Source organism: Psammomys obesus, unplaced genomic scaffold (assembly GCF_907164565.1).
Source record: "Psammomys obesus unplaced genomic scaffold, mPsaObe1.curated_primary_1811, whole genome shotgun sequence".
Taxonomy (NCBI): domain Eukaryota; kingdom Metazoa; phylum Chordata; class Mammalia; order Rodentia; family Muridae; genus Psammomys; species Psammomys obesus.
In genome coordinates, this window is record NW_026590859.1 from 3,835,817 (window position 1) to 3,856,702 (window position 20,886).

The following is a 20,886-nucleotide window of genomic DNA, read 5'->3' on the forward strand; positions in this document are numbered from 1 at the left end:
GCTTTTCTGCTCTAGCTTATTGCTACGGTTTTCTGTAGTGGGGGAAATGTTTATTTCCCTAGTTAATCCAGGAGGCAGGGAGCTTGGTGTCACAGCCTGTCACCTAAGCCAGGAAAGAGACAAAAACATTTTTATAAAAGTTTTATTTTTTAGTGTGTGACTGTGTGAGCGCAAGTGTGCGTGCATGTGTGTCCGTGTGTGTCTGTGTGTGTGTCTGTGTGTGTGCTTACAGTGCGTGTAGGTTCTCCCCACATGGTTCCAGGGAGTGACCTCAGGTTGTAGCTTGGTGGCACTGATCTGGAAGATGAGGCGGTCGTGGGCCTCTGCTGGACAGTTCCTAAGGAAGGAAACTATTCACTGTGGATACGAAGCTTCTGTCCCTCAGGGTATGTGTCTTCATTCTCCATTTTGCTTTGGGGACAATAATGAGAGCACGAGCTTCCGTGAGCACAGCGCCACATGGAGGCTGGAGCGCACGATGTCTTAACCCCCAGCAGTTAGCCCGACCGCCACCTGTGCTGCCTTCTCCCTTCCTGTGCACCCCTGGTCAGCATGCCGGCCTTCCATGCAGTGGGGACTTACTCTTGTAATTTTTACTTCATTAGTCCATACTGGCTGTAATGGTTTGCAACATTCTTTACATATTACGACGTGGGGTCATAGCAAACAAGCACAAGGCCTTCTGGGTAGTTCCTGACCTGGAGAGCACAACCACTCTGGTCGAGTCGGAACCTCTCATTAAGCATAACGTGTTTGCTGTGCGAACAAAGCTGGTCTAGAGCAACACAGCCATTCAGTGTCCTTACGACTTGATGTACCCAGCCAGACACACATGGGAGCCCCACGGAGCCTTGCAGCACGGCCGGCCAGGCCTCTGGAGCTCAGCAGGCGAAGCTTAGAGACTACCCAGAGCAGGCAGGCTAGCGGGGAGGTATTCCCAAAGGGTAAAGGGGATGACCACTGATTCTTGTGATGTGTGGTTGGTTCGTTTGTGCATGAGAGGGTAGATAGGATGTTTTTCTTGATGGTAAACATTTGCTTTTCATTTTCCATGTGTGTGTTTTCCTGTGAAGCCTGTCTCCATACTGGCCAGGAGCAGGATTGCCTGTTTTCTTGAGACTAGCTTGGTGAACCCATTGTTTCTCTTCCTCTTCTTTTTAAATTTTATTTAAATTATTTATGTGCATTAGTGTGAAGGTGTCAGATCCCTTAGAATCAGCATTCAGACAGTTGTGAGCTGCCATGTGGGTGCTGGGAATTGAACTCTAGTCCTTTGGAGGAGCAGACAGTGCTCTTAAACACGGAGCCATCTCTCCAGCCCCTTGTTTCTCTTCTCTAACCGTCTTTGCATGTGAATTTGAACCAACATGGTGAGGATGGTGTGAGGGCCTCAGCCGCTTCTCTTTGATGCTGTGTAGAGCAGATGTGACTTCTCCAGTGACTCCTCTTGCAAACATCTCTTCAAGGCTTCAGGAGATAAAGGGATCCTGTGGGGCTTCAGCACTGTTGCTGCGCTCCATCTTCCCCCCTTGGCAGCGACTGCTCTCTCTGCCTCAGCCTTCTCTTTGCTTTATTGAACTTTGGAGCCTTGGAGCCTCTTGGGTGTAATTATTTGATTATTTGGATTCAAATCCTTTGCAAACAAATGTTTGCAATCAGCAGAACACTCTCTCAGCTTTACTTCATGTGTCATGAAAGGTTCTAAGAAAACTGGACAGGTGGGATGAAGGTGGGATTCAGACTTCAGCAGCCAGGCTGCTTGCTTTCTCTCTCTCTCTTTCTTTCTTTCTCTTTTTCTTTCCTTCCTTCCCTCCCTCCTTTCTTCCTTCCCTCCCTCCTTCCTTCCTTCTTTCTCTCTCTTCTCTTTTTCTTTCTTTCTTCCTCTTTCTCTCTTTCTCTCTTTCTCTCTCTTCCTTTCTCTCTCTCTCTCCCTTCCTTCCTTCCTTCTTCTTCTTTTCTTTCTTTCTTTCTTTCTTTCTTTCTTTCTTTCTTTCTTTCTTTCTCTCTCTCTCTCTCTTTCTTTCTTTCTTTCTTTCTTTCTTTCTTTCTTTCTTTCTTTCTTTCTTTCTTTCTTTCTTTCTTTCTTCTTTCTTCCCAAATTGTGAAAGATTTAAAACAGCATTTTTGTCTAAAAAAATTTTGAAATCAATTAAATGTAGAGAAAGGACAGTAAATTATTGAAATGCAGGACATAAAACACATAAATACCATTCTATCCTGTAGTCATCCTGAGTGAATGCCACCATATAGAATCTTCTGCGTCCTGTAGATTTTGAGCCTAGCTGCCATGCCAGCATTGACAGCACAGCAGTGTTTGCTGCTGCTGCTGCTGCTGGCTGATTGGCCAGGTGTCTTTAGAAGATGTTGAAACTCAGTGAGAAAGGTGACATGGGGCATGGGGCTCAGCAGCAGGTGGCTCAGTGGCAGGTGTGCCAGCCGTCTAAGGGAGGCTGAGAGTGGTGGAGCTAGCCATCTGCCCAGGAAGTGTTGGTGAAGCTAGGATTCCGCAGAAGAGCGTGAGGTCACAGACTCCGTGCCGCTGGTCCCTGGATGCTCAAGTTCTGAGTGTGGATTCCTCTTTTGAGACAGTCTTGCTGCATAACCCAGCTGGCCTCCTGTCCTCCCCAAGGCAGTGTTTGTCAGATCTACTGCTGTCCTCAGCCAGAGTCTGGCTTCTTGCTTCCCTTGCTTTTCCTTCCTGATGTTAACGACTCCTGCTCAGGAGTTTGGAGGAGCTGCTCACCCCACTCTGAGTGTGGCTGGTGCAGCAGTCCCACCAGGAAGCTTGTTGGAAGCACTGAATCTTGGGTGCCCACCTCAGACCTCCTGCATCGTATTTTCCACTTTGATAGGTCCTCAAGCTGTGTGCACGTACACTATAGTTTGAGTAGTGCTGTGCCCACAGGTAGGTGGAGGCTGTGTAGTGAGAACACTGACTAAATGAAGGGGGCCTTGGATAGGTCAACTGGTAACTTAAAAAAACTCAAAGGAGAAACCAGGGAGCCCTCACTACCCTTTTAGAGAGCAGAATGGCAACCAGATTCTAGCTGTTGCTAACTGCAGACCACAGGTCCTGGCTGTGGGGAGCATTGCAGGGAGCTGTGCAGCCAGCTTCCCTGGCCTTGGCTGATGAGCAGCGTGATCTTGCCGTTTCTGTTGGGTCATCAGCCCTTCTTGTCTCTTCTCTCTTCTTGTCTGTTTCATCCTGGTATGGATGAACCTAACCATTCTTTCTTGTCATCATCTATGACAGTAGCCCTTACACATGAGAGAAACAGTCACTTTTTACATCAAGGGCATCAGCTCTGTTGCCAGGAAGTCGTTTCCTGCTGCTTTGGAACAGCATGCTGCTCTTACCACTGTTGGTAATATTTTCTTACAAGTAAGAGCTCATTATTTCACTCATTTTGGGATAAGGTCCTTGTGAAGCCCTGGCTGGCCTAGCCTTCATGGAGACCCTCCTGAATCAGCACCCTGAGTGCTGGGATTACAGGCATGCTCTGCCTCACCTTGATGTAGTTACAGGCCAGTCCTGTTCCAGCGTTTGTCATCACAGACAGCTCAGCTCTCTGCTTCTCAGTCTCCTGTTAGAAAGAGAAAAGAACCCGAGATCTGGATTTAGTCTCTGCAGCCTCTTTCTGTTCATAGAACTGTGGATTATGTTTCCTTTTGCTGTCTGAAGACAGGGTAGATCTGTGCAGTTATACATAATTTGAATGCCACTGCATATAAGAAATAACATTATTCCTTGAATATTTTGCATGTACATGGAATATGTTTTGATCATATTCGTCCTCACTTCTCCCAGATTCATCCTACTTTCTCTTCCACTGTCTTCCAACTTTCTGACCCATCAAATGTGCTGCCCATGAAATGAGGTGTGTTAGACTGACCAGGGCCACAGAAAACTGACTATCCTTTTCACAAAGGGCAATGAAACAAGGTTTAAAAAATACCTTTGTTTCATAACCTTGGTGTGCTCTGTCTCTGATCTTAAGATTCTAAGTGGTTTACAGAATAAAGAGAAGTTTTGTGTCAGTTTCTCGTCAGCACCAAGCAATGCTCTTCCCATCAGCACTCAGTTCGCTGTTCTCCACAGGACACCGCTCTCCCCGCCTGGGGGATAGTGCACATGTTCTTGGCCTTCAGGGGCTGTGGAGACCAACCCTAAGTATGGGCTTTGTTTGCTTGCCTTCCGCTTTGAGCGCTTCCCTCACTGGGTCAGACCAGTCATGCCTCTTGTGGATTTATATTGTGTTAGTTGGCTTTTTAGTTGCTGTGGAAAAGGTGGAAGGATTTGTTTTGGCTCGTGGTTTCAGACTGGGTCACTGGCTCTGTTGTTTCTAGTCTATGGCAAAGCATAGGTAATGACTGAGGGTCTGCGGTAGAGTGTGGGTGTGGGAGGCAAGTCTCCAGTGACCTGCTGTTCTCTGCTTAGGCCCACTTCCTAAGTCCCATTAACAACCATAGTCTTTTAAGCTGTGAATACATAAGTGGATTCGCTCATGAGGTCAGAGCCATCAATTCCCAGCCACCTCCCAGAGGCCTCCCTTTGGAATACTGCTGAGCTGGGACCAAGCCATCGTCATAAGGGCACTGCTGCCATCCACAGTCTAAAGCACGGCACATCCTGTCTGTCACCATGCACAGTGGTGCAGCAGAGATTTCTGTAGTTCCTTCCTTGCTGTTGGAATAGGGGGAGTAAACTCTTTGGAATCTGAGAGACCAGTGAGCAGCGACTGAGAAGAATCAACAGAACCCAGAGGCGCCATGTTGTGGTATTTGGTGTATTAAATGTCAGATGTAATGAATAAAATATCACTTTCCCCTGGTAGCTCTTTTGCTAAAATTGCAAGCAGGCCTTCCTTGTGTGCATGCGTGTGTGCATGCGTGTGTGTGTGTGTGTGTGTGTGTGTGTGTGTGCGCGCGCACACGAGGCGGTGGTGGTGAGGTGCAAATGTGCATTTGTCTGTGTGCCATATAGTAGAAAGACCGAAAGCAGTAGGGCAGGGAGGTGAGGTCTGTGTAGGACTTTTCTGTCTGTCTGTGTGATGGGAGAGATTCGCCATTGTGAGTCTCCCTTTGCCTACGAGTGAATGGAGAGTATTAGAGCAACTTCCTGTGAGTGTGGCACAGTGAGGTGACGGGAGGTGCAGACACAGCGGTACAGTGGAAGTTCTGTACAAGAGGCTGTTTTTGTAGTTGCTCCCATGTGGCACACTGTTGTCTTGATGCAGATTTGCATGCACTAAACGCTCTCCTTAGCTGCTGAGCTTTTAAGGAGGCAGCGATGCATCTGTTTTCTGACATCTAGTATAGCTCCTAATAAAACAGGGGATCAAATAACATTTGTTAAAACACATCTAAGAAATTGTATCATTTCAAAAAGATCATTATCTAGTGCGATGGAGATATTTTCTCAAGTTAAAGTATCTCTAAAACATTAAAGCTGGGGCTATGGATGGTTCGGTTGGTACAGCATGAGGACCTTAGATCCTGGCCCCATGTGAACTGCTGAGCATGGCAGCGCGTGCCATAATCCGAGCACAGGGGAGGCAGGGCAGAGGCTTCACGATCTGTGAGCGTGCTAACCAGCCACTCTAGCCAATCTCGAGCTCCAGGTCTAGGGACAGATGGTGTCTCAGGGGCTGCGCAGCGCCCTCTCCAAACCCTCCCATCCCAGGTGGCCAGGGTGGAGTTCCTCCCTGTCTGGCCATGCTGGTGGGCACAGGGTGGCTCAGGAAGCCCTCCCAGGCTGGCCCCTCTGTGTTCTAGTCTAGCTTGTTGATAAGGCCTTCTGTCCTGTGTACCGGGGCCTTGTCTACTGTGAGCAGGAGTTACAGAAATGCTTTCTGGACATAAACGCCAACTGGAGGTGTTGTGAGTCCTTCTCATCTAGGGCTCAGTCGGCTGCCAGGGAAAAGCTAAGTGTGGGCTTTGGAAGCTAACGCTGTTTTTAACTGTGCCACTCAGGCAGCCTTTTCTCAGTCATTGCTCCTTTTTGTAGTTAATAGACTGTTTTCCACATCACAGATTTTCAAATATTTGAAGAAAATCTCTTTTTCTCATAAATCACCCCAACCTCTGTTCTAATAATTACCAGTTATGTTGATTGGGGATTTATTTTTTTTTCACCATTGTTTGGTAATTTTTCTGGTTGAGGTTGAATCTGCCAATTCTTTTAAAAACATGTTATCTATTTAAGCATCTAAGTGCATGCTTTATTTTATAAAGAAACACTAGAGCACTGTTGTTTTAAGGTTTTTTTCTTTGTTTTCTTTCAAAATTACATTTAGTCAGTCTGGGTAAATTCAAGGCTGTCAGTGACTTCGGCCCGCTTACCTGATGGCTAGCCATCTTTGTGATAGCTCTAAAAACAGTATCAGCCCATTAAAACTTCTTTTTAAAAACCTGTTTTCAGTGCTATGACTTATTTACTTGTGCTTCTGTCTTGCTTTTTCTTTTTGATTTTCTTTATTTTGATTTTTTATTTTACATTACGGACAAACAGTAACTTTTCCTTTTATCTTTCCCTTCTCTGATTTATGATGAATTTCGTTTTCTTTGGCCTGGCGTTCGCTTCAGTAGGCAGTCTTCCTTCAAGTACCTCCCTCATTGATGTGTCATCTTTGATATCCTCCATTAGCCTCCAGGACCACGAAGTTCAAGGCCCCCCTGGAACCTAAGGAGCCCTGCCGAGGAGCTGAAGGCCTTCAGAGTCCTTGGGGTGATTGACAAGGTAACTCTTCAGTGCCTCTTCTAGGCTTCAGTCAGAAATCGACTGCATGCTGACATTCTGTCTTTGAAGCTTGGGATCTTAAGGATACGAAACAAAAGGGGAAATGACTCAAATGCATCTGCACTTTAAAATAACAAAGCAGCAGAGGGAACGCTTTTATCTTAGCAATTCACATAAGGTCATGCAAAATACATCTGTGCCAAGGAGAAGGTGTGTATTTGTTGGCATTCAGTTGAGTAAGGGGTTTTAATTTTCTAAAGTATGGTGATAGGGAGATGCACTCTGTGCCACTTAATTTGTGAATTTGCAGCTGTTCAACCTTAACTGAAACACTCACTTTTTGGTGAGAAAGAAAGATGTAATTCCTGGTTACTGTCATTTATGAGCACGTACTGTGGGCCCACACCGCATACTAGGCATTTGTATAAAGTGGTTTTTGGAATCCTTCTTACAATCCCATTGTTTGCATTTTGGTGGGAAATGCAAAATGTTTGGTGATACAAAATCATCTGGAATAATTAACTTGCCAGGAAGTGACATGCTCAATTTGTGTGAGTGCTGAGTGCAAACCCTGAACTTGGTTGATTCCAAAAACTGCTTTCTCAGGGCACTGAGCCCCCTTTACACCCCAACCAACATGACACAGAGCGTAGTGACATGCCAGTCATGACAAATTCTTATCAACACCAAGCCTGTCAATTGCACGCTCTGGAAATATCAAATTGTTCTACCATTTCAGCATCAAAGAAAAGGCTGTGTTTAAAGTTGGCATAGGTGAATCTCCACCTCTTACCCACTCGGCATTGTTCAGACACACCTCAGCGTTGTTTGCCTGAGTGCATCGAATGCCACCTGCCTCCTGAAGCGCTTTGTGTGAGTCCCTGTTGCCCTTGAGCAGTCTGCAGTGCCACTGGTGAAGTCTGGGCAGGCGCCCACAGTGACGTCCGAACATCGAGTCAGAGCTCCAGGAAGCTGCTGGTGTTTTAGTCTTGCATCATTGTCAGACACGCAGTATGAATGAAGTCTGAGCTTAAAGAATTTCGTGCAGTAGGGTTTGTGTTTTGTTCCGAGTCTGTGGTGTTCCTGTGCTGTTTGTGTTTGAGAGGAGCCTTGGCTGCATGCAAAGAGTGGATGCAGGCGCTTTGATCGTCGTGCAGCCGTGTCGCCTTCCTTCGTGTGCCATGTGATTAGCTCTTAGACTCGTGTCTTATGACTCAGGGACTACTCATTGTTGTGCTTTGAGCCCCAAGTCATACTACAGTTCTGGTTAATAGATAGGAGCCCCACAGCAGACTGTTGGCAATGGAGGAATTCCTGCTTTTCTATTTGAGGCACAGTCCATCGCTGTCTGTCTCATTAACCAGTGTCTCTCAGATGCTAGTTTGTAAGTGGTGAGAAGGAGCTCTGTGTCTGGAAATCAGCTTAGCAGATAGTCTTGAAGATCATAACATCATGTCTGCAAATAAGACATGAGCATGTGGATTTTAAAATTTAGATCATTGTTCAAGGTTGTTAGGAGACATTGAAAAATACACTGCACCTACGACAGATCTGGTATCAAAGATATTTATTAGATATAGATGGAGAGAGAGAGGGAAGGGGGAGAGAGAGTCAGACAGACAGACATGGTGGGGGAGGGGATGCCTTAATAGAGAGAGGGGAGAGAACAGGGAGAGAGAGGAGAGGAGAGAGGAAAAAGGGGAGGTGTGAGGGGAGTAGAGACAAATGGCATCATAGGACACAGGTACTGACATAGGATGTTGTCAGGACCCTAAAGGTCCCTAAGGGCAGGCCAGTTGAACTAACTGCACAACATAACAAAGGTAAATTCCTTTTCATTGTACTAAAGAACAGCTCAAGTTCAGGTTTTAGAAACTTGGGCTTTGGGAGAGAGGAGCTGAATAAATTCAGTCTAGAAAACACACAGGCACAGCACTGTAGATATGGGACAGCAGTCACTCTGCTTCTATTGCATTTCAGTGTTTGCTAATTGTGAATTATCTTGTTTATTAACTTAGCAAGTTTTGAATAAAATTTAATTAGGAAATACATTTTATAATCTCTGTCTAGAAAGCAAATAACATAATATTGTTGTGTCTACCCCGAAGACTTTGTGAGAACAGTGGTGTGCGGTTTTACTTCTCACCAATTCTAGGTTCTTTGTGCCTAGAATTATGCCTAGCACACTGTGGCTCTCAGTGCGGTTGTTCAAGAGTGAGCTGGAAAGAATTTAAAATCTATCGTAGAGTGACACCTACTGGCCTAGTGTGAGACTGCCGCCTCGAGCCGTTCTGCAGTGTCACACTGTTGAGTGTCTGCCTACCCGGAGGGCCGCCAAGCACCGCTCTTTGTTGGCTTAGTGTTCCAGCAGAGGGAAGCGATCTTCTGTTTCTTAGCTGCAATTGTACAATCCTTTATGTACAAGGAATTTAAGCCCAAGGGCCCACAGAGTATAGATAAGCAGGTGCCCATTCTGCTGTAGAAATGACTGGGTTGGTAAAGGCCTTCAGTGTCCTATTGTAGGAAGATTGGATGGAGAAAGGGGCATTTCACCTGATAAAATCATGTGTAGGCTTCAGGGATTTGGGGCAGGATCCCTGTCACACTTGTTTAAACCTGGGGGAAGGAGGGGCCTTGGTTACGCTGGAATAAATCCATGCTGGCAAACCAGGGCATTGGGGTTCACTGCGGGGGTGGGGTAGTATGCAGTGGAACTCCCAGTTAGTTGTAATCTCCTTCTTCTCCCCTCCCCCTGAGAAAACAGCTCGACCCCAGGAGGCTCAAGCCACAGAGAGTCAGGCTCTGTTTCCACTCCCATTGGCAAAGGCCTGCTGTGCCTTCTAGGTTAGTAGCACTGTGCTGTGCTGTCCAGAGTCCACAGAAAGCCACTTGTCATACGAGAGCAAGCAGGGTCTGACTTGAGTGAGAAATGTGATCAGCACTGAAGCGAGGCTTTGAAATAGTCATCATAAAGTGGCCAGCAAGTGCTTGCAAACACAAAAAGCAAATGCAGAGAAGTCTAGCCAGGGCGGGCGGAGAGCGGATGCTCTAGGATCACAGGCAGCATCCTTCAGTCCCCACAGAGACAGAGATGTCGAGGCATGGAGGGAGGACAGACCCAGGGAAAACGAGCACAGTGAGACCGAGAAGCCCTGGAGACTGGCTCAGGAACTGGTGCTGTGTCATCTGGCTTCTAGGTAAAGAGAAAGTCTGAACAGGTAATGTCTGACATAAACCTGTAAGGTCAGGAGTTCAGTGAGCCCTAAACAAGGCAGAAGCGAAGAGATTCACTGGAGAGCCACCACAGCCAACTTCTAAAAACTAGTGGTTAGGAAAACAAGTGCAAGGAGGAGAGAAACATTTCCCCACAGGCACAGGTTAGTCCAAATGACCTTAGAAAGCAAAGTGATAGAAAGGACACAAGGACTCCGCGGGACATAGATGCTAAAGGAAGGAGAAAATACCTTTCCAGGATGAAGGGAGAAGGCACGGTGGTGGCGCGCACCTTTGATCTCGGTGCCTGAGGCAGAGGCAGGTGGACCGAGGAGTTTGAGTCCAGCCTGGTCTACATGGTGAGTTCCTGGTCAGCCAGGCTACACAGTGGGACCTGGCCTCATTAAAAGAAAGAATGAGGGAAAGGGTGGGCATTATCAGACTAAAGGCAAAAGGCCAGGCCACTAGCCAACTTGGCATAGGAATAAGCTTTCCCAGCGGAAGGGAAATGTAAAAACAGGAGCCTTAGCACAGACCAGGAGTCAGACGAGCTTGCCTGTTTCCCAAAGCCCGTTTTATGGCTGAAGTAAGAGCTGCAGTCAGGAGTGTTATGGTTTTTGGTTGTGAGCCTCGACTAACGGCTGAAGCATCTTTCTAGCCCTGAGGTAGTTTTAGATGTGTGGAAACAGCATTAAAGACAGCGTGTAAGTAAGGGAGGCTGGAGAAGGTTGGGAGAGAGAAGCCTCCCCGCAGCCTGCTGCAGCGGCGGCTCCAGCCACCACTGAGGGTGGCAGTGCGTGTATGTGAATTACATACGCATGCATTCTATAATAACAGGGGCTGCCACTCAAAGCTCTGTAGACAAAGTATGTGTGTACGTTGTGGGAGACAGAGTCGTGCTGTGTAGCCCAAAGGACCTTGAACTGGTGCTTCTCTAAGCTTAGCCTCTTGAATGCTGAGATTACAGGCATGCACCGCCACATCCAGCCTGAAGTGGATTCTAAAAACCCCAGTAATTCATATTAATGCAGAAGTGAAACCAAGGAAGCCTCAGAACAAGCTTTAAAACTCATACAAATGTAAGCTCAAACACATCACTAATTACACTAAGTATAAATAATCTAATTATATTGGTTAAGAAAACATGATAAGAGTGGATTAAAAATGTAACTCAACTCTATGATGTGTATAAGAAGTTCATTTCAGATACAATGATGTAGATAGATTAAGGTGGAAGTACGGGAAAGACACAGGCAAGCCTTCCTCAGAAGAAAATAAGAGTGGCTGTGCTGGCAGTGTCGGCGTCTTGAGGTCAAAGGTCTCTGAAGACAGAGAGGAGCACTGTGTGATGCAGACAGACCACTAAGAAACTGTAGCTGTCTGAAGTGTGCAGACACCAGGCACCTCAGCTGTGAAAACTTGTGAAGTTAAGACTAATAGACCTGAAGATCTCCAGTGAGGATCTGAGGCTGTGATAGTCTCAATAACACGTAGAAGAGCGAGGATATAGAAGGACCCGGTGGCCACCAAACAGAAGGAGGTGACTGGGTATGTGGAACACCCTTTTCAAGTCTAGGCCTTAAAAAAGCCTCAGCAAACCTGCCAGAACTGCAGTTGTAATTCCCCCTTTAGCAACAGGAAAATAACAGGGAGCTCCGAATGCTGGGACATCTTACAGTACATTTGCAAATAACTGGTTCATGGGCTAAAGATGTCTCCAAGGAGATTAAAAAATTAAAATTTAAAAAGTGCCCATGAGAAAAGACACTTGCAGCCAACCTGAAGATCAGAGTTCAGTTTCTGGGACACACATGTTAGGAGAGAGCTGACTCGTGCAAGTTATCTTCTGACCTCCACATACATGCATGCTATGGTATACTCACCTGCCTACCCTTCACACATACACACAATAAATAAATGTCACTTAAAGTGTGTGTCATGTAAGGAACTGCTGCATAGGCTATCATGTCCTGAAGCTGTTGCTATAGTGCATTGTCAGGCTCTAGCTAGAGAATAGTTACCAGACTGTCTTCCTGGGGGCTGAGACTGTCTTCCTGTGGGCTGAGACTGTCTTCCTGGGGACTGAGAGTGTCTTCCTGGGGGCTGAGAGTGTCTTCCTGGGGGCTGAGACTGTCTTCCTGGGGGCTGAGACTGTGCTAACAATGCAGTCATAGAGCACACTGCAGCCCTGTGCCATGAAGACTGTGTTTACTGTAATATTTAAAACACTGACTTCTTAAAAATTGCAACAGAACTGGGGGTGGCCCACACCTTTATTTCTAACCTCAGAGAAGCAGAGGCAGGTGGATTGCTGTGAGTTTAAGGCCAGCGTGGTCTACAAAGCGAGGGTAAGACAGCCAAGGCTACACAAAGAAACCCTATCTCAAAACACCAAAAAACCAAAACCAAAACCCCCCAAAAGGTTTCTACCGAATATGTATCAGGGAATGCTGGCTTGTGATGACTTAGCTCAGCTTTGCTGTGGTGTGCCTTCAGTGCAGATGAATCCTTACTTTCTGTGGTCTCATTCATCTGTGTCCCAGGCCATTGCAGCTCCTCTGTGGGCATGACTGTAGAAGAGAAACACACATAGATAAAAGGCAGTGTACGATGCATAGGGTCACAGATGAAGTGGGGCGGCAGCAGCCCTGACGCAGCTTCTGGAAACCTGTAGTCGTAACTCTGGATTCTTAGAAGGCGCAGAGAGGTTCCGTGCACCCTGGGTCAGGGCAGCTCTGGGTGCGCGGGAAGCAGGATGTTGTAGGATTGCTTGCCTATGGTAGAGAAGCAGGCTCAGGAATCCGGGCTGCTACTGTGGGTCCAGAAAAGAAAGATAAGAAATGTGAACACCAGAGAAAAATATCAATGGAATTAAAGACTGGTGATCAACCGAGAAATTAACCACACCAAAGGGTGCTTCTCTGGACATCAGTGAGATTAGTGAGCCTGTAGAGAGGATAGCTGTGGAAGAAAACACTTGATGTCAGAAACCGGAGAGGCTGCGTTATGCCATCTGGTGCGGTGAACATCTTGCTGCCGTGAATTGAGTCAGTGTGCAGTTTGCCACCACACCCCTAAAAGACAAAGCCTGTTACACTCCCAGGGAAGGGACAGGCCGTGTGGGCAAGCGCATGTCTGTTTACTCGGGAAACTAAGTCAGTACTTACCACCCCACAAAGGACGCACTACGCCCAAGTGGAGTTAAAGCCAGTCTAACATTCTTAGAATACATTGGTCCATTTCTCTATGTCTTCCAAATGTAGAGAAGGAAACTGGTGCTGTAGAGGGTGGGAAGGAAGTTTCTGTGCTTGCCTGGTGTGATGTGACTGTGTGATCTGACAGGATTGACAAGCTCTGGGGACCAATAGATGCTCACATCACGGTTATAGGACACAAACCTAATGCACCCTAACCAGTTGCTTTCCTGCGTGGTCAGTTAGAGTCTGAAATTTAAGATAGGAGCGGCGCTACATCGCTCTCTGCCTTTGCTTGTGATGAATGTGGCGTGAGGAAGTCGTCCCCTACCACCCGGATTTTGTTTTTTAACCTTTTCAGAGTTGGAGGTAGTAAGTCAAAACAGTGCACCTGTGTGTCCCGCCTTCTCCCAGCTGATATCAGCGTGTCCCTGTCGGTGACCTGGGGGCTTCTGCCACCTCCCCGTTGTGTTATCCCGTTATTGACCTGTGGGAGCTGGCTTCCTCACGTCTTCTCTCCAGCACCTGCCATTTGCTGGATTAGAACGGGGACTTCATTACTGATGACGGCTGCTGGAGGGGCTGTGGCTACTCTGTGCTCTGGGTCCCTTCTGCTTCTGAAACGCTGATCCATATTTAAAAATTAGACTTTTTATTTTATGTATGTAAGTATTTTGCCTGCATATATGTATGTATGTGCACTTGTGTGTGCCTGGAGCCCACAGAGGTCAGAAGTGGGCAGCAGCTGCCCTGGAAGTAGAGTTACAGATGAATCTGAGCTGCTGTGTGTGTGTGTGTGAGTATGCATGTATGTGTGTATGTTAGGAATTGAACCCATGTCCTCTGCAAAGCAGCCAGTGCTCTGAACTCCAGCCCATGTGTTGCTTTCTGTCTGTGTCTCGTCCTGTGGCATTCAATAAATCCATGTGGGATTGATTTGTTGAATATTGACATCTGATTGGGAGTTGGATGCCCACATGTCATCATATCAGACTGATGTGTCTTCACTCTCTGTCTCATGATTTGCCTCCAGTGCTCTGTGATTAGTGTCTTGCTAATCACCAGGAGCTTTCCCCCGCACTCCTTTGTAGTTTTACAGCACAACAAAGCATTGTTGTCTATATTGATAATTCTCAGTGATCCTGTTGTAGGCTTGTTATAATAGATTACACACACACATACACACACACACACACACACACACACACACACACACACACCTTTGAATTGGCCGTTCTGGCCTTAGCTTGCAGATGTGAAGAAAACACTTTTTCATAATTTGCTGCTCAATAGTTGTTATTTCATTTGTTACTTTAAAATCTTGATTATGGGGCTGTCGAGATGGCTCAGTGGTTAAGAGCACTTCCTGTTCTCGCAGAGAACTCGGGTTTGTTTGCCAGCACCCACATGGTGGCTCACGACTGCCTGTCCCTCCAGCTCCAGGGATCTGATCCTGTCTTGTGATCTCTGTGGGCTCCTGAATGCACATGGTGCACAGAAACACGCTCACCTTCATCCACTGTAAAATAGAATAAATATAAAACGTTTGTGTAGGTGTGTGTAGGTGTGTGTGTGTGAGTGTAGGAACCTTGGACCTAGAGTTACAGGCAGTTGTGACACAGCCAGTGTCAGTGCTGGGGACCGAATCCGGGCCATCCTCAAGAGCAGTACACACATCTGCTGGTTGGGCAATATCCCCAGCCCCAGAATACTGTCATTTTTAACAGCGTCGGTCATTTCGGGCAGTATGAACATTTCACCAGCTTTGGGTTGCGTGTGGTCTGAGGTTCAGAACCACAAGCCTGGCGTTAGATCCCTGCCTCGCACACATAGCTGCTTCCTGGGCTTGGTCCTCTGTGCGCTGACATGTCAGGCTGAAGCAGCGTGAGGTGTCGTGACAGGACCGGGAGGCCCTTCCCTCGAGAGCTTTGAGGACAGCGTGGCGGTCGTGGGCGTTTGTAAGTGTGCAGGTTGTGTTGAGCACGTGGCTGCCGTCAGGCCAGCTGAGGAGCTCTGCGAGAGGAGTGGGCTGCGTGCACACCCACAGCAGCTCAGTGTCACCTGAGAACAGTCGTCTCTGAGAAGCTGCGTGGTGAAGCTGGAGCGGCTGTGTGTGAGCCCCACGCATTTAGCTATGTTCATGCTCTGTGCTTTGATACATTATTCCATTGTTTACGAATGGTAGATGTCTATCTACCTAGCACGCTATTGCAAAGTTCTTGATATGTTGGATTTATATTCTTTTTGTTCCAAAGGTCTTAGTTTCTTAACATGTTTTTAGAATTAACCTATAAGGGCAGTTTTATAGTAGGACCCCAGACAAGTGTGATGGAAGCGGAGTAGTCTCATGTTGCCTAAGCTATGTCATCTCGGGGTTAGGAGGCCAGGGCATAAGCTGTCCCGTGGCCCACGCGCGTGCACTGTTGCATGGTGCCTCTTACACACTGGTGTTGGGAACGTGTTGAACGCTGCTGGGTGGCAGGTACTGTTAAGTGGTCTGACACATGGCTCTTCCTTGTCCGGCTGGAGAAACCCAGGTAGGCACATGGGTGCCAGCGTAGGCTGAGGAGTGTGTAAGCAGGTAGAGATGAAGCACACTGGATGACGTGCACGGTCCTTTAACAGTCCCCTCCTCCACGTCCTGTTTGTGTCTCCCACCTAATCTGGTCTATCTCCCACCCTCTTCTTCAAGCTGGTTATGGCATCTTTTGATTAGCCTCATTTTAATGTGTGCCTCTTTCAATGTTTATCTTGATTACAGTGAAACAGAGCCTGTTGCAATGGCTTTGGCTCTTCCTTGTATAATTTTTCCTTTAGGCAGATAAATTGCCTCATTTTCTATGCCCCTGTCACTGTAAATTCCCAGTCCCTCTGACGAACTGCAAACAGGCCTGAAGTGCAGACACCCACACTGTCCGGCAGCCCCTGGTCTTCAGTCCTCTTCTGATGCCTCTCTTTTGCTCTGGACTGTTGGCACTGTCTTTGTTCACACTTAGCTATGATAGTTCAGGGATTTTCTTCCCCAGCCTCCTCTGCTACTTCCCAACCTCCAAGCCTCTGACTGGGGCCAGCTTTCTCTTGCTTTTTTTCTGTGGAGGTATATAGGATTTTCTTTTTGTTCCCAGAGTTCTAGAAATAACTAAATTCACAGAGACGTGTTTTGCTGGGAGACTTTCATTTGTGAGTGTGGGAGCCGTCTGAATGCTCTGTTAGGCCTCATGTAGGCTAGCCTCTTCAGGAAGTTTTTCTCAACCCAAGGGTCTAAATTGAATGCTCTAGACTCCTGTGTAGGGAGTTGGTATAAGAGCATCCACTGGGTATGGAGGTGCCAATGTCCTGGCCATTCGTGTGAGCCTGTCTCAGCACAGCCATGTTTAGGGCCTGGCCTTTGTCCTCCTTCAGCTGACCTCAGCACCCATCTCAGGGCCCATCCACGGACGATGAGCCTCTGTTTTCTGCTGTGTGGCACAGGACAGCAGCTTCCTGGCAGGTTGCACGATGGCAGGAGTGTAATCTTTCCACACCTTCCCGTGTGGTGCCTGTTCCTTCTAGGGCCACGCGGTGGGGAGTTACCATGCTGTTTGTTGGCTTTTCTGCCTAGAGGCACTCAGTGTTGCTTTCTGCCTTGTCAACAATCACTGGCCTCTTCCTGTCCTTCCTGTTTGCCTGTGGTAACTGTGGTAGACCTCTTGAACTGTGGTTCATGTTAGTCCGTGGTTAAATGAGCTCTGCCTGTTCCTTCTAGGCACTAGTAATCACCCCACTTTTCCTGTGTCTGTGTTTCTGACTGAAATGTGGATAGGTAAGTCATGTCTAATTTTGAAGTCTGTATCCATTTTCTCCATGCTGCCTTAGAGTGTGCTGTCGTCCGTGTTTGCTCTGGTCTCCTCCATCATTCCTGCTGGTTCCGCAGTCACTTATGAAGCTGAGCTCTGGGACAGTGAGATCCTAGAAGTAACAGCCCCCGTGTAACCTGCACGCGGAGTCTAGGTGAGCGTTTGGGTGTCCTGGCTGAGCTCTGCAGCCCCATGATGAAGCCTGCTCTCCTCTTCTGCTTCTCGTGGCTTCTTCCCCTGTGGCGCCATCGCCACCTCAGTGTTCTTCTGTGGTCTGGCCCTGCTGTCTTACATGTCTGAATGCACAGAGTGGGCAGGGCAGTGTGCCCATCACCATCACCCTTTTCCTCGCTCACTCTCGTCTTTCTTTTATTTTCTGCCTTCTCTTTACGGCTCCCCTTGCTTTCCTCGTGGTTTTATCTACATCTCTTTTACTTGTGCTCTCTTGTGCTTTAATATATGCCGCAGCACTGGTCCACCCCAGGCACTAGTTTTACTTATGCATCTTTTTTTATTTTTATTTTTATTTTGAGACAATAGTTCTCAGTGCCCTGGGACTCACTGTATAGACCAGGTTAGCCTTGGACTCAGGCATGCATTTCTGCCCCCAGTGCTGGGGGTTAAAGGCATGCACTGCACACCTGACTTGTTTTAGTTTTGATAAAGAGACTCACTCTTAGCTCAAGCTGGCCTGGAACTCACTATGCAGCCCCAGGCTGGCCTAGACTCAGGGTAGTCCTTGGTCCTCCTCTCAAGTGTGGTGTCATAGGCAGAAGCCACTGAAGAGCTGGCAGAATCTCCAGCTCTCTGTACAGGAGATTTGATGTTTTCTGTGCCCCTTCCAACAAGCCTTAGCTTCCTCAAGTGGCCAAGCGTACTCGCTGAGTGATTCTGGAAGCAACAGGAAGAGACGTTAACTGTGCTGGATGACTTGAAATGCTCTGAGGCTGTGTGCACCTGCAGCAGTCGTCAGCACCCTGCCACTGTCACAGCTCCCACAGAGCACATCTGCAGGTCTCTGGCAGGGGCTAGGTCGATCTGACAATGAGTGTCATGCCTTGGTGTTTTATAAGGGTGTAAACTATCAGGAGGGCTTGAGTACCGTGCATTCTTAGACTACTTCTTGGATTATATCAAAATGCTACAGCACCAGACTTTGGCTTCATCTGCTCGAAAAACATAAATTCATTAAAGTAACAGTTTAAAAATCTTCCTTGCTTTTGAGGCATTTTCTTTTCAAAGGGGAGTCAGGCTCCCAGTCAGCTTATTTGGGCAGGTCCCCACAGGCAGGGAGTGGCTGCCATGTCCATTAGCATTGTGAGCAAGCATCTGACTGGTCGGTTTGCCATTTCTCACCAGTGATGGTAGGCGGCTGTGGGGACAGATTTCTGCTTTTGGAGTACATTCCAGCTTCCAGGCATTGTACCCTGATTCAGGCGACCTGTGGAGGGCACAGGCAAGGAAAGCCTATACAGCAGCCTGAAGGATGACAGGTTCTCTCAGCACATGCAGAGAGGCTCTGAAGCAAAATACGATAGGACACTATAGTTCTGGCAGAATTAACGTTCACATGAATGTAACAAAGTCAAGCCACCATCTCAAGGAAACTTCAGAACTCACGCCACGGAAGCAGGATAACAGTTCCCTCTGGACTGAATGGCCTGACCTGAACTTGGACTGGTGGACCCAGGGTTTCAGTGTGTGCCCTGGGCAGGTTCTTTACAAAAACAGAGACCATACAGCCACAGGCAGAAGACATAGGTGTCCAGATCTGAGCAGAGCCTGAGTGGCTGTTTTTCCTCAGCCATCCTCTGTAAAGTCCAGTTCTCTGTCCTTCTTTCCTCCGCTGTCTTCACAGCCAGTTTCCATGGGGCACGCCATGTCTTGTGGAAGCAGGTGTTATGAAGCAATGGTTGTATAGACCTACGGTTGGAGACTCCCACAAAAGCTGTTTCTGTGATTGGAGAATTGTTCACTGAGGCCTCATCCCATGCTAGAGGCGTTTGAGGAGCAGCCACTGACATCGGGTATTTGGAAGTGGAGAGATTTCAAATGACTGTTTCTGGTTGGAATACTTCCTGGGTTATGTACTGAAGAATAACATACATTTTGTCTTGTTTTAGGGTGTGAGACATTGGGGGTTTAGACAAATAACTTGTAAACAAAGAAAAAAATACACAAAGAGCAGTTTTAGAATAGTTCTGGGTTGAGAGCAAGACTGAGAGGCAAGTAGAGTGACTTCCCCATTGCACTGCCATACTCATGATAGCTGTCGCTGGCGTCAGCCTGACAGAAGGCATGCTTCTTAGTTTGGCCCGAGAGCGATAACCTGAGAGATAAATTAATGAAAGATGAGCTTCATCACGTATGTGGCTTCCTGTGCTGTGGCAGTATCCCTGAGGTACTTGGTTACAAAGAAGACAGGTGGATTTTGGCTTGTGGTTTTGGAGCTGAGATGGGTTCCACCCAGGCACTCTTGGCTTTGCTCCTCGGCCTGTGGCCTGAGCTGCCCATCCTGCAGACAGAAACCAGGACTCAAATCTTCAAACTGTGCTTCAAAGAGCTGGCCATCTGAGAAGACAGTGGGTTAGCGTCCTAAAGATCTGTCAGCATTTCATCCTCAGCCAGAAGATCATAGGGTGTCAGCCTCTGGTAGGTTCATTTCACAGTCTGTACCATAAGAATGCACTCATGCTTCATACTCTACGAGGGCACACACATGCACACACATACAACAGGAGCGCGCGCGCGCACACACACACACACACAAATCTGTTCTGAGTCGATCACTGTAGATGCCGTCCTAAGAACTCACTCGGCAATGCCAGACATGATGGCCATGGCCCTTGTCCCCACGGTCCCCACACCACAGAGAGAAGCCGAGAGGAGAAAGCCTAACACTGAATCCCAGAGATAAGGTGGACTGCCTGTCAGGACAGACTGATTGCCATTGTGTCTCCTCCTTAGCTAAGGGGCCAGTGGCCACATCCACTTCCAGGGTGCACACACAGTGTCCTTCTGTCCTTCCTGGGGTTCCTCCACTACAACTTCACTACCTCCAGACAGCACTCTGAGCTGCTTCTAACACATGGACGTTCGGGAAGTGTTCAAAGTCCAAACTATTACACGCATTTCACAACAAATCACCTACCAAGGTTCAGCCAGCCTCCGTAGCCTAACTCCAGTCAGTTGGAGGCGGCCAGCGGATCAGGCTGTGTTCCAAATAGGCAAACGCTACGCTGTGCCCACAGCTCCGTGCTGCCCTGCTGCCTCAGTCTGTCATCTGTGCTACCTGATGCATGACTCCACCAGCTTCTTCAGCCACAGATCTGTGCTAACATAGCTACATTTTAACAATAAAAAAGTATTTTTAAAAAGTGTGTGTGTGTGTGTGTGTGTGTGTGTGTGTGTGTGCATGTGCTTCCAGGGCCTGCAGAGGACAGACAAGGCATGGGACCCCTGGAGCTGGAATTACGGTTGTGAGCTGCCTAATGTAGATGTAGATGCTGGGAACCCAGTTCGGTCTTCTGGAAGAGTAGCAAGCAGTCCTAACTGCTGAGCCATCTCTGCAGCCCTAAAGTTATCATTTTAACATCTCTTCATTCATGTTGCTGCCATCTACCATTTGTCTCTGCAGTTATGCAGTGACGTGTGCACGTCACTGTGGTGTCTTTGAAGCTGTCTTCATTGCACTAAGAGTCTGCTCGTGCAGCTATCCCTGACCCTTCGCCTTGCATGCCCCAGCGAGATTCAGCCTGCAGCTCTCAGTTTGCTGTCCTTTGTGACATGTGTGGAAGTTCCCCCTCTGTTCACGGCCAGTGTTTGCTTATTGTCTTAGCCTCTGAAGGACATCTTGGCTGTTTCTGGTGGTCATGAAAAAGCTGCCATCACTTCCTTGGTCATT

The 20,886-nt window shown here is 47.6% G+C and overlaps 1 protein-coding gene across 5 annotated transcripts in view; it reads left to right on the forward strand.

Annotated features, from left to right (window-relative positions):
• Positions 1-20,886, forward strand: part of Rps6kc1 (ribosomal protein S6 kinase C1) — a 126,046-nt gene that overhangs the window by 60,280 nt on the left and 44,880 nt on the right. For 4 of the 5 annotated variants that reach the window (XM_055609157.1, XM_055609159.1, XM_055609160.1 and 1 more), the window contains one exon: positions 6,647-6,739. The exons of the other annotated variant lie outside the window; for it this stretch is intronic. In XM_055609157.1, the coding sequence (XP_055465132.1) occupies positions 6,647-6,739 (93 nt within the window). The remainder of the gene's footprint in view (positions 1-6,646; positions 6,740-20,886) is intronic. 5 annotated transcript variants of the gene reach the window in all.